Below are 14389 nucleotides of genomic sequence, written 5' to 3'. Positions count from 1 at the left end.
TTAATATCCATTATTAAAAATGTATTTATTAATAAACTGTTTTTTTCTGTGTCTGTTTCAACAAATATAAAATGTGAATAACCTTTGTAAGTTAATATTGGGAGGAAAAAACAGTGAGAACACCAGATATGGACAGAATTCAAGCTTCTGTTTCTGCAGCCAGAGAGAAAGCCGCTCCACTGCACCATAGCCCAATGCAGGGGATTCTAGCAGATGCTCTGTTAAGTTTTTCTCTTATTTGTGTGTATCACATATTAACTGTCTATATCTTACTCTTGGGCAGCACAGTGGAGCAGCAGGTAGTGTCTCTGTCACAGCCCCAGGGACCTGGAAGTTGTGGGTTCGAGTCCCACTCCGGGTGACTGTCTGTGAGGAGTGTGGTGTGTTCTCCCTGTGTCTGTGTGGGTTTCCTCCGGGTGACTGTCTGTGAAGAGTGTGGTGTGTTCTCCCTGCGTCTGCGTGGGTTTCCTCCGGGTGACCCTCTGTGAGGGGTGTGGTGTGTTCTCCCTGCGTCTGCGTGGGTTTCCTCCGGGTGACCCTCTGTGAGGGGTGTGGTGTGTTCTCCCTGCGTGGGTTTCCTCCGGGTGACTGTCTGTGAGGGGTGTGGTGTGTTCTCCCTGCGTGGGTTTCCTCCGGGTGACTGTCTGTGAGGGGTGTGGTGTGTTCTCCCTGCGTCTGCATGGGTTTCCTCTGGGTGACTGTCTGTGAGGGGTGTGGTGTGTTCTCCCTGCATCTGCGTGGGTTTCCTCTGGGTGACTGTCTGTGAGGGGTGTGGTGTTTTCTCCCTGTGTCTGCGTGGGTTTCCTCCGGGTGATTGTCTGTGAGGAGCATGGTGTGTTCTCGCCTTGTCCATGTGGATTTCCTCCCACACTCCAAAAACACACATTGCTAGGTGGATTGGTGACTCAAAAGTGTCCGTAGGTGCGTGTGTTGCCCTGTGAAGGACTGGCGCCCCCTCCTGGGTGTATTGGGCCTTGAGCCCAGTGATTCCACATAGGCTCTGGCTCACCACCACGTGAACTAAATAAATGTCACATAACGAATGAATGAACAAATGCATGAATATATCTCTAAGACAGAATAAAGTAAGTACTCCAGCTATCACAGATTTTTTTATTTGTGTATGGAGTGTAGCATAAACAGTGATGACTCAATCTTCACCATTAGTGACCACAGTGGTTTTGAGAAGTGTCAGTTAGTAACTACTTAGTGGAGAAAGAAAATCTGAGCTGCAAGTTCAGGCTATAATCAGGGACAGAGACAATGGGGCAAACAGTTGATGTCTCGGAGGCATAACAAAAAAGCTAAACCTATCACAAAAGCTACTCCAGCTGAACACTCACATCCCACAGTTCACATGTCAAACAGGTTCGTCCCACTCAGTGAAACACCCACTTAAAAGCCTTTTACAAGGTGCTCTGGTCATAGAAGACTCTATTGTACACCAGCATGGGACACTGGAAGCTACATTTGGCTGTTTATCGGGTGACAGATCACTGGATATTAGCTGTTAGCAAACAGCTAAGAATGGTTGCCACTAAGAACAAATGACTCTTGCCTGCGCAGGGCCCTATTCCAACACGATAGTGTGCTGAATTTTGCAGCAGGTTTTGGGCACTACACTTCTGGATGTCCAAGTGGTGTTCAGAAGATAATCTGAAGTTTATAGATAATTGTTGTAATTGATTATGAGGATGCCTAGTCTTTTAGTGTAGGATGGCATCCACTCCTTATTCCTCATTTTACCTTATCTATTAGTTAGAGTTGTATAACCTGCTGCTGAAAGAGAAGAGGCCAGGTCACAGACAGACAGGCTAAACCAACAGGCATCACCTAGGCACAATCATATTCAGAATGTGGTTATTCCTGGAATTAAACAAACAGAAAAAAACCCACAAACAAATCTACCCAAAAACTGAAACTTGGACTAGATCCCACGAATACTTCAAATAAAATGTAGCCTATAGTTAAGCACACAGCCAGAGGTGATTAATCAAAGGAGGTGGTGTAGGTTTAATGTTTCCTCAAATACCTCAGATATTACTCAGACAAGGTGTTGCACATTTATATCTTTTAAAATACTCACTACTAAAATAACTAATCCTTTTACAAACAAAAGCTGAGTTAATATTTACAGACCTTCAGGGGCCAATTCAGAATTTTTATAACAATCGAGTGGCTTTATTGTAAGCTTCATAACTGTATGATATTTTAAAATTTGTTTTGAGAAAAAAGCATTTTCATCAATCCTAGACTTTCGGCTTCAGGCAAAATGCAATTAATGGGGTCAACCCATTATCGTAATCATAACCTTGATTTAGTTTTGACCCTGTGTCAATACAGATAACCTAACTGTTCTTCAAACCACTGTAATCTCAGACTATTACCTCATTTTGTGCGAGATACATCTGAGTCAAAATGTATGTACACACCCTAATAAATGCAAGAATATAATGTATAATGAAGAAGCAATATCCTCAATTCAGCAGACAGAACAGGACAGTGTTCATCAATACTATCCACACAAAGCTGGTTAAAGAAGTGAATGTGTGTCTCTCTCCTGGGTGAAGCCCTAGTGCCCAATGCAGTCCTCCAGGTGGGCGGTCGTTCCTGGTTGAAAGTACGCTGTGCGCGTTTGGCTGCCGCTTCTCACCAGTGTGTGTGGGTTCAACATTGAATGGAATGGCGTTCTGAGCAGTGTTGATTGTTGATTTTAAAGCGTTCCTGGGATTTCTAGAAAGGTGCTATATAAGTGTAAAGATAAATAAATCAAAAACAAATCATATAAAGGCTCAGAGACTCCCGTACGGAAACGTGTGCACCCTTCAAGCGATCACACAGACAATGCCCACATACTTCCTTGTGTCAGCTCTGTTGACCTGGTTGTTGAGCAACAAATCCAGTAGAGGGCAGTTCACAGTAAAAATCAAATATTGTGATGGTGGAGGAACGCAGAACAATTAACTTTCACCATTCCCTTCTTGCACTGCCCCCACAGACTCTAGTGTTATTGCTCCACGCCGTCTGCATCCAAAAGCAAATTATGTATGAAAGAATGCAGAGTACGGAAAGAAGGCTCCAACCGTAACTGTATTTAACATTTTTATTTTAGTGCGGCTTTTGATATTATAGACCACACTATCCTTTTTGATAAATTAGTATAAGTGAATTACGGAGGTCCACAAGGTTCTGTTTTAGGACCATTATTATTCATGTTATACACACAGCCCCTGGGCACAGTTATAAATAAACGTCGTCCACTGTTACACTGAAGATACTCAACTGTACACATCAGTCAAACCAGATGATAAATTGTTTTTTATTAAATAAGACCATGGCTGCATACAATACATAAAATTCTGGGTATCTCGCAATTTTCTTCTGAACTCAGTGGGTGCAAAATCTGCAGTAACAACCTGTCAGACTTGAGGTAAAATACACCAGATTTCTCTCGTGCTCCTGGGTCCACAGCAAGGGGTTTCATTAGGGCAGCTGCCAGTGTTTCAGGGGGCTCTTGTGTCTGTGTTTCTGATTCTGTATTTTTAGTTCAGCTGTTATTGCTAGCTCTCTAAACTCCATAAATCCACTTCCTTCTGAGTCAATGACTGCCCTCATGTCTGGCATAACTTTGATGGAAGACTGAACATCGGAGGCTCCTGCCCACCTGCTTTGACACCAGTTTTCTGCCCTCTGTTCCCTGCATCTGATACACTCAATACTACCAGTCCTTTCAACGTCATATCTTTTCATCCTGATCTACCAGTGGGATGGGACTTCATAAACATTTAAAACTGCAGGTAGGAGCAACCTCTGAATCTGTGTGAGATGCAGAGGCCTTTATTAATGTGTTTTGACAATGTGACCAAAGGAGGATGGGTCCCCCTGTGAGTTTTGGTCTCCTTTGGCTCGCTCACCTGGGGTTATTCACTGATTTACTTTTAGTTATGGACCCTCAGGCTGTAAAAAGCACTATTAAAATACATTTCACTTGACATAATTGGTGTAGTTGGTCTAGAACATTGTTGTATTTGTTATGTTCACTTTAATCACACTGAGGTACTACTACACATACAAGTCTCCAACAGTCAGGCTTCCTTTTTACCAACGTCAAGTTTAACAAAACTTTGAGTGTTACAGTTTCATGGAGTTCTTCCTCACCTCCTCGAAGCTGAGTGAGAGAGTGACGGTCCCACTCTCAAAGCTCACTCTTGGCCTTTGGCCTCGTCTCTCCTCCGAGGGTGTGGCCGACTCATTGCCGTTGGTCTTGAGGCTGATGGAGGATGAGGGGGAGGAGCCTGAGGAGACCCCTGCACTGCTGGACCTCTTCCTAGTGGCAGAGCTTCTTCTCAGCGTGGCTTTGGCGGCCGCTTTGAAGGAGTGGGCCGCTGTGCTGGAGCGGACTTCCTCGATGGTGTTTCTCGACGGCTTGAAAAGGATGATGTACACCTTGTTGAAGAAGATGCAGGCCAGCAGACTGAAGCTGGATGCCAAGATGGCGATCACCTCCACAGCGGATACGAACTTTCCGTAGGTGCTAAAGTAGGCAGGGACGAAGGAGATCCAGACTATGAAGAAGATCAACATGCTGAAGGTGATGAACTTGGCTTCTGTGAAATTCTCTGGGAGTTTTCGAGATTTGAAGGCGAAGAAGAAGCAGATGGCAGCCAGGAGGCAAGTGTAACCGATCAGAAAGCCCAGAGCCATCATAGAGCCTTCATTGCAGGTTATAAATATGATCTCGTCAATGTCATAGTTTCGGTTGCTCTCTGGTGGTGCGTTGTAAAGCCACACCACACAGATCATCACCTGCACGAATGTAAACAGAAACACCAGTAAAAACTGCAGGTTCAGACCCCACCACTTCCGATGGAGACTGGTAGGAATCTTGGCTTCAAACACCAGCAGGACTCTATTGGTTTTCACCAGAATGCAGGAGATACACAGCACGAAGCTGATGCCATAAGCCGGCTGCCGTAAGCGACACGACCAGTCCTGGGGCTCGCCTATAAAGATGAGAGAGCTGGAGAAACAGCAGCCCAGAGAAAACAGCAGTAAGTAGGACAGCTCCCTGTTGGAGGCCTTCACTATTGGTGTGTTTCGAAATCGTACGAAGACGCCCATCACGAAGGACGTCAGGAGAACGCCCAGCACGGCCAACAGAGCCAACGCAATCCCGAACGGCTCTGACCACGACAAAAATTCAATCTCCTTCAGGAAGCAGGATGTGTGGTTCCCGGTCGACCAGGAGTCGTTGGGGCATTTTGTGCAAATGCTGGCATCTGTGAACGAGACAACAATACGTGTTTAGAAAATCAATATGTAAATATATAATAACAATCTATAGACTCAGAAGTGAATATTGCGTTGATTGCACAAGGATCGAATTGCCGTTTTTGTGATCCATCCTGTCAAAATTACAAGGGCTGGGGTGCATTGATTAAAGGGATTGTGGGGAAATGCAGTTGCCTAAAGTTGTTTACATTCCAAAGAGCCACTTCTTTTAAGGTGGAACAGTTTGTTTGAGGAGAATGATAACTATGAATAATGTTTGTTGGTGTCTGAAGTGTAAATTGTCTGTAAGTGTTTATTCACTGTTTGAATTCCCATAGAAACTCATGTGTAACTCGAGCTGTTTAGCTTTGTAGCACTGTCGCTAATGCATTTAGCCGTCTCCTGAATTTATAGACATTTCCACCTTAAGTAATGTATTGGTAACAGCAAAAATAAGTCAGTGTTACCCCCCCATGGAGCAAAAATAGAGCAACATCCTCATCTCTATTCATGAATTGCAACATTTGGAGTTTCTTCGTTGTGCCCAAGACAAACAGAGCCAGTTTGTCTTGGGGCTTTGTAAACACAACAGATCGGTTTCAAGCACAAACTAACTGGAGAGCAGCAAATCATAGGAAAAATATTCTGAATTATATAAAAAGCAGTTTTTCATTACAATCGTGAACCTTGCATTTAATTTCCCTTCATATGAAGTAAGTAATCACCCTAAAAAAAAAAAAAAAAAAAAAAAATTATATTATATATATCTATATATAAAATATCCATATATATATATAAATAACATGTTACTTTTTAATTCTTTGAAAAAAAAATACATTTAATCTTTATAGGAAAAATTATTATTTATGGCTCTCATCAGAAAACCTTTTTCCTTCAGATTGTGGAGCAGGTAAAAACCCCTCTGGGCTGAGTCGGGGGCTGTAGGGTGGAGGAATAATGTCCTGGAGTCCACAGTCACACACACAGTGCCAGGCTCCAGTTGCCTCAACACACCTGTGCTACTCAGAACGGTTTAGTTTCCACAGAGATTCAACAAAAACTAATGATGGAAACGAGCTGATGTTTTCTTTATATCCTTCACAGTGTCACTGCCCAGAACCGTTATCAAATCACCTGCAGGATTAGGAGATTATATCCACACCCACAACTTACTGTACACCCTTTTGTAGTTGATTTTGCATTAGCTTTCCTCAATGTATGGGTAGAGAAAATGCTTGGACGGTATGATGCACCAAAGACGGTGATTGATTAGCTCACCTTTATGGTCGCTGTATTCTCCATCTGAGCACTCAGTACACTCAAAGCAGCAGGTGGGCATTCCATCAATGATCCCCTTCCTCGTCCCAGGCTCACAGTCTTCACTGCAGTTTAGAAATGGGACCTGGTTAAAGAAGATCAGTAAGCACAATATTTACTGGACAATACCCAGTTGTTTTGTGAGCATGGAAATGTGATATATAAATATTAATATTTTAAACTAAATGGACTGAGTTGAACTGACGGCAGTGCCCCGTACCGACCGTCACTCAGTGACAGATGCTGTAAAATATTTAGATTGAAATATTGAAAATGTGTTTAAAAAACACATTGTTATAGAAACATTTATTGTTGTGATATTGAATTATTGTACTATACATGAGAAAGGAAATGTAGGAAGTGTAATTATGTTTATATAAGAATTACATTGCAATGTCCATGTGGAAATATGAATAGCTTGCTAAAAGGTGGCAAAGTGAAGACTGCCCTATATGAACTTTACTTCAAAAGGGAGTTTGTTTTTGTACAAAGAGGTTTACGAATGGTCTCTAGGCCTTTAAGCCTAGGCTAGAGTTATAATAATTCTGCACATTCCCATCAGGGCATCACCTCAGTCAAATAGCCATTCCACAGTATTTTGCTTTTGTCGATGTTGAGTTTGGCCCCCTTTTTCCCGTGTATACTGTAGTAACCGACTTCCTTGAACACCACAGAGCCGTCCTCAGGCGACCGATGCCAGTTTATAATGGTGTAATTGGCAGAGAGTTCACTGGCTTCATCAAAACGTACAGTCTCCTTCAAACTGTTTTGGACTTTCAGGTGCCTCAGCTGCTTCAGGACCTGCCCAATCAAAGGAGACAAGAAAGGTGGTCAGAATGGCCTGCGCTAGCTAGCCACTGAGATCCACAATGTATATACTTCTGCTTGAGATATATATATATATATATATATCACACACACAGGAAACCCACGCAGACACAGAGAGAGCACACCGCACTCCTCACAGACAGTCACCCGGAGGAAACCCTCCCAGACACAGGGAAAACAAACTGCAGTCAGTCACCCAGAGCGGGACTCGAACCCACAACCTCCAGGTCCCTGGAGCTGTGTAACTGTGACACTACCTTATTCCACCACTACAACTTTTCAGCACAGAGATTAAATTACCTGCCATGCCTCCACTTTCCTAATATCTGCACAGGAGCCATTGGCGAAGAGTCCTCGTCCGGGTGTACACATCAGGATGTCCTGCAGAGCCTCAGCTATGGCATAAACTGCTTCATAAACATTGTAGGAGATCCTCAAGTGAGTGTAGTCCAGGTAAGGCGTCTCCACGCTGGTGACATCTTCGTCTCCAGAACACAGAGGCCTGAAGTTAGTGCTGCCGTTCTCACTGTCTTCTTTCCTGGGACTGTCCTCCAGGTAACAGTTAAAGGTCTCTTCCCAAAACTCCCGGACAAACTCGTTGTGGCTGGATTTCTTTGGATGGACATGCTGCAGGAACTCTTTAAAGCCAGGAATCTCACCAGAGCGCAGCGCAAAGCCAATGGTCCCTCCCATCACGTCCAGATATTCAGGCTTAGCCACGAGGCTGGAAATGGCCCAAGCTTCACTTGCTAGCCACACTCTGTCAGTAATGTTACGTCTGACCATCTCTTTAACTAGCGGCTCCATGTCAGGGCCACTGGCGAACACAACGATGACCTTAGCCGTAGAGTTCTCGATGCGATCCGCCAGTCGAACGATCTCCGTCTCGTCCAGATACTGAGAGATGAGCGCGTTCAGGTCGATGCAGATGTCTCTCTGCAGCATCTCGTTCTCAAACTTCTCGATGCCTGGTCGGCCGTACTCATCATCCGAGGCGATGGCGATGACCCAGTTCCAGTGGAAGTGGTCGATGATGGCTGCCATGGCAATGGCCTGGTACTCGTCGGTGGGGATCGTCCTCATGAAGGACTTGTACTGGTTCTTGTTACTCAGAAGACGACTGGAGGAAGCATAGCTGATCTGAATGGAATGGGGGTTGACAGAAAGCTAGGGTTAGAGTTTGAATGCAACACAAGACAAAGGAGGACGGAGAAAAGAACTGCAGGGACAAATATGAAGGCACATCGGTACGGTTATATATCGTATCCCTTCTGTGATACATTTTCATACAGGAGAAATATCAATATTTTTATTGAGAAATGTAGTCGGTCTCATCAGACTCCCTCTCCAGTTTAACATGCCAGTGTCCATACTGCATGACACCACATGGTAGCGTTATTCAAATGAATAGTGTAAACCTACCGTGAAGAAAAACTCAAGCGAGTTTTAGACTTCTTTCAAGTCTAAAGTGTGGGCCCACTTCAACTTTTACAACAATGAAGGCACACAGATGTGATTTCCAAGAACTCTACTGTTAAAATAAAATAACACGGATAACGAACATGCACAGCCACTTCTTGAACAGCTGTGGCCTATTGGTTAGAGAAGAGGGCTTAGGGCTGAAAGGTCATTGGTTTGATTCCCATGAGCAGCAAGAAAACTGGGGGTGGTGGGAGTGAAGGAACAGCACTGTCCTCCTCCTCCTCCTCAATCCACAGCTAAGGGGCCCTTAAGCAAGGCACCGAACCCACAACTGCTCCCATTAAACATTGCAATGTAAAATAGCCGTAAACTGCCAGAAAGCAGATTGTAATGTAATGAAATGATGACCCACTTGGACATCGACACTTTGAAGTCAGGGTGGATGTTTTAGAGCCATGAAGATATGTATTTTGTTGTAAATGAAACTGACACTAATAAATCCATAATTCCTGCTCTCTCTCTTTTCAGGAGTATTTTATCTTCAGTTACACATGTCATGACAAGTATTGTCTCTCAATATATTGAGCCGTGGTACAGTCATTATCACAGGCAATGTATCAAGATAATATCATATGAGTTGCACTGTGATTCCCACCCTTGTGTCAAGTCTCATGGCTGTTTAAAGATTGCGACGTTAATATCCTCCTCATACCTGTGGGATGTAGAACAGACCAACTAAATCAGCCACAGCCGTAGAGACTGCAGATCCTGAGGCTCCCACTACTGCAATAGTGGAAGGGATATTGCCAGTGCAGTTACAGAACTCATCTAGATTCAGGGAGTCGATCTTATTCTGAGCCACAAAGCTCAGAGAAGCTTCCAGAGCCTTGGAGACTGTGTTACAGGTGTCAAATATACGGTAGCCCAGGGTGATGTTGGGCAAGAGACTTGAGCTGTTGTTGATTTCCTCGATGGCAAAGATCATGGCCTGCAGCCAGCGGAACCCACGGAAATTATACCTGCACAGAGAAAGGGACTTGATTAGCAAAATTCAGAGTGTTTACAGTCAACTTCTTCCACACTGATTATGATTTGGACCCTTATTCAGACCATAGAAATTAAAGTAGCAACTTGGACTTGCAAGTTTTAGCAGAGGTTACAGCACATGGACACAAGATTACAGCTCTGCCAACATTACATAAACAGAGATTAATTGAATTACCCAAAGAAATAAATTGTGGGAGAACACGTGTTTTAACAAAATAATGACCCCAGAATAACTCAAGACAATTTCCTCCCCTTAACTCATCACACAGTGTAAACCTGCATAAGGGCCGAAATGAAGGCAATCATTTGCCATAACATATTTAAGTTCATAAACTCAAATGTCAGAATACACATGTACTCCAAGTGTGTACAATTTCATTTAATGCTTAATACAATGCAAAAAATATACATTTCTGGTACTCAATACTCATTCATTGTCTGTAACCCTTATCCAATTCAGGGCGAAGTTGGGCCCGGAGCCTACCCGGAATCATTGAGCGCAAAGTGGGAGGGGGCGCCAGTCCTTAAAAGGGCGACACACACTCACACATACAGACACTTCTGAGTCGCCAATCCACCTACCGTGTGTTTTTTGGAGCGTGGGAGGAAACCGGAGCCCCCAGAGAAAACCCACGTAGACACAGGGAGAACACACCACACTCTTCACGGACAGTCACCCGGAGGAAACCCACGCAGACACAGGGAGAACACACCACACTCCTCACCGACAGTCACCCGGAGGAAACCCACGCAAACACAGGGAGAACACACCACACTCCCCAGTCACCCAGAGGAAACCCACGCAGACACAGGGAGAACACACTACACTCCTCACAGACAGTCACCCGGAGGAAACCCACGCAGACACAGGGAGAACACACCACACTCCTCACAGACAGTCACCCAGAGGAAACCCACGCAGACACAGGGAGAACACACCACACTCCTCACAGACAGTCACCCGGGGGAAACCCATGCAGACACAGGGAGAACACACCACACACCTCACAGGCAGTCACCCGTTAGAATCATTAAACTGAGCGGTACAGTGGTGCAGCAGGTAGCGTCTTTGTTACACAGCTCCAGGGACATGGAGGTTGTGGGTCTGAGTCCTGCTCTGGGTGGCTGTGAGGAGTTCTCCCTGTTTCTGCGTGGGTTTCCTCTGGGTGACTGTCTGTGAGGAGTGTGGTGTGTTCTCCCTGTGTCTGCATGGGTTTCCTCCGAGTGCTCCGGTTTCCTCCCACTCTCCAAAAACACATGTTGGTAGGTGGATTGGAGACTCAGACATTTACTCACACAATTTTGAGTGTGTGTCTCCCTGTGAAGGACTGGCACCCCCTCCAGGGTGTGTTCCTACCTTGTGCCCAGTGATTCCGGGTAGGCTCCGGACCCACCGCCGCCCTGAACTGGATAAAATTTTGTTACAGACAATGAATGAATAAATGAATGAATGACTCAGTCCAGTTAATTACTTTGAACATTAGGGCTTATGGTGTAAAGCTCTTGTAGAAAATGTACTGGAAATGCTGAGGTGGTTTGTTTGAATCTTCAAGAAAGTTATTCTATACAGGTACAAGATTTTCTTTCAGTAATCTCCTCAAAATCAGCACCATTTTACCTCACACATTCAGTGGACTCTGGTCTTGCTGCTAGGTCCTGATCTTTGGAAGCTACTCCAAAGTGAATGGGGAAGAGTCCTCCTAGAAGAATGTCCCCAGTTTTCTGGGCCCTCTGGTGTGGACCGTAGGTAGAAATTCCAGAGTTTGAGCCCAGCAGCACCAAGTAGTGCAAAAAGAACTTCAGGTAAAACCTCATAGTTGTAGATCCGAGGGGAGTTCAGAGAATGTAGACAGGTTTCATTTAGGAGTAAAGTATGTTGCCTGGAGAGACTGCAGATTTTCCATTTAATGCACTTGGTTCAAGGTACAGACCAAAACATTCATTATATTTAGATTTCCTTCCCAGGAAAGGCACTGGTTTGCATTCCAGCTTCAAATGTTTTAAAAGTCAAGGTAAATTAAAACTGGTTTTAATGCTCCTGGAGAACACAGCTGCTAAAGTCCATGTCACCAATTACCATTTTACCGACCGAGGATCTATCTGTGGTGCTGTCGACCTCTTTGATCGTTCCTCTGAACTGACCAGTCTTGTCTTCATCTCTGATTCACTTTCTGTTTGATGCGAAATGTTCAAGACACAGGAGTCCATCAAGGTAAGAACTGGAGGAGTTTAGAGTCAGGTTTTGAAGCTGCTGTAAATGTCTGTGGACACAGAAGAGAAGCAATTGCACAATTTATTAGTGTCAAAACAAAAAGACAGTGCAGAAAAACACCCAGAAGGCATTAAAAACTGCATGACAGCACCCCCTTGTGGACAGCATTTGGCCTGCTAAACATGAATGAGCAAGTGAAATGAGGCGGTGAAGCACGGCACTGTTTTTAAAGCCGTAACTGAAAGTGGAGCTTAATTATGTCCTGGAGTTCAAATATGAATGTCTGATGTGAACAGATATGACGCAACACCAGGTTTTGTTCAAGTCCTGTTTTCTCTGCATCTCTCACATGTACAGGACACTGGAATAGAATCAGTGAATTTCCTTCCTCCTCCGTCTGCTAGAAACAGGCTTCCTTACCACTCCAACTGCACGTCTCTGAAAAGTGGCCCATAACAAAGACAACCCCATAATTGGGTGGAAGTGATTAGTGAAGGGTTTCACACCACTGACCTCCTCGGTGTGGGCTCTGGGTCTGATGTTTAGGTCAGAGTAACCCGAGTGACCATCAGCGGAGTGAAAATGGCCCAACATCTCACTCATTACCTCTGGAAATATGCAGCAGCAGGACCCAGCTATTCAACAGAAAATCCCTGGAAAAAAGATAGAGCTCTGATTATACAAGGGAAGAGATCGCATGCGCTGCAGATTCCAAACAGAGCAGTAAAACAACGGAAAAGGGTGTAAAAGAGGGAGTAAAACAACGAGCCTCTTCCAATTTCGATTAAAAATGTATTAAACATTTCTCGCATAGCATGGATACCAGAGTGTAATATTAAAACCTAAATTATGTTCAGGCATCAACAGCGTCCAATCCTTTTACTATCTAAATCAATCAAAACTTTGTAATTAACACATTCATCATGTTGATGGACGGGTCAAGGAAAAGCCAAGCATTCCACAATATTAATTTACCTGTGCTTTAGAGAAGTAATGGAAATATTTAATCTAATAGCACAAAAATATCGAATAGATCAACTACAAAATCCCAAAACAGATTAACTAAGACACTTGAGAAACTAAAGGCTGGTTTCCACTCTGATTTAAACCTAGGTTTTGAACTCCATTGCAGTTTAAATAGTGATTCAAACAACAGGATACTCTTCAAAACTTTGGGATGAGCCTTAATCCATTCCTGTTTGAAAAGAAATCCCACACAGTTCAAATAAAACCAATTAATACACAAATAAACCCATTCAGAGATATAAAAATATACAGAAAATTAGACTCACCCCTGTCCACGTCTGAGAATCCCTCCATTCTGAAAATATAAACACAAGATCTACACAGGCATCAGTAGTAAAAAGAGCTCCGTCTGATCGAGAGACCCTTAAGGAGCGTCTCTCCTTTCCCTCTTTACTTCAGCTTGTGGAGAAATGTCTATTGGCTTCAATTAATTCTGCTCAGAGTGAGTGAGTGCAGAGCCCTGTTCCTCTCGGTCAAACATTAACCACAGCAGACCAGTCCATTTCCTCTGGACACATAAAACCAGCCGACGGTCGCTGCTATTTTACATCCCCTCATCCATTTGTGTACCTCTGTGTCAAAGGAAAAAGGTGCACCACCCAGTTTCTCACCTGGAATCTCCCTTTAAAAACATATCTCCATGTTCTTACTGAGACTTCCATTGTTTAAACAACATTTGAGCATTTCTGAAATGACAACAAATTAAAAAAAACACATGAAAAAAGTCTTTCATTCTGATTTGACCTTAAATGTTTGACTATGGAGACTCAGAGCCTTATGAAGGTGATGAATGGAGCCGGCCATCTTCAGCTCTGACATTTTAAGTAGAATGATGGGAAATGGTACACAATTGTTTTCCTTTAGGGTCCTACTTAACATGGACCTTTGTGAATGGTCTCCAACCTCAGCAGTGTGCTCACAACCATTTCACGTAATTAAAATCTCTTCAGCAATTTAGGAAGACGTCTGGTTCCATTCACAAGCACTGCCTCTAGACCCTGAGTGTTTCCACACTAAACCAAAACCACTCTCCCTCACTCGGTTTATAATCAACCGTTTATTAGAATTTATAAAAAGTTAGCTATCATAGTCTTAAGCATTTGTTTCAGAAGTATGTAAAACTCTTAGAGAACTTGCAGAAAACGCTGAAGAGATTTGACCATGTTTTAAAGTATTTTACCAAAATTCTTACTATTCTTTATTCTTTCCTTGTTTGTAAGGTCAACACTGCTGGTTTTTTAAAAAGAGAGTGAGGAACAAGAGAGA

General features: G+C 43.7%; 1 protein-coding gene across 1 annotated transcript; it reads right to left on the bottom strand.

Annotated features, from left to right (window-relative positions):
* Positions 1-3309: 3309 nt before the first annotated feature.
* Positions 3310-13839, bottom strand: casr (calcium-sensing receptor). The gene is made up of 9 exons (XM_066651040.1): positions 13735-13839; positions 13390-13418; positions 12611-12750; positions 11504-12146; positions 9551-9857; positions 7717-8556; positions 7159-7389; positions 6550-6673; positions 3310-5279 (listed from the first exon to the last, which is right to left on the bottom strand). Exons 4-9 carry the CDS (start codon positions 11698-11700, stop codon positions 4132-4134), a joined length of 2847 nt encoding a protein of 948 aa, XP_066507137.1. The 5' UTR covers positions 11701-12146; positions 12611-12750; positions 13390-13418; positions 13735-13839; the 3' UTR covers positions 3310-4131.
* Between the last annotated feature and the right edge of the window lie 550 nt (positions 13840-14389).

The sequence above is a fragment of the Hoplias malabaricus genome, chromosome 2 (assembly GCF_029633855.1).
Source record: "Hoplias malabaricus isolate fHopMal1 chromosome 2, fHopMal1.hap1, whole genome shotgun sequence".
NCBI classification, from domain to species: Eukaryota; Metazoa; Chordata; class Actinopteri; order Characiformes; family Erythrinidae; genus Hoplias; species Hoplias malabaricus.
The sequence above is the reverse complement of the archived record's forward strand: the minus strand, read 5'-3'. Positions and strand labels throughout refer to the sequence as shown.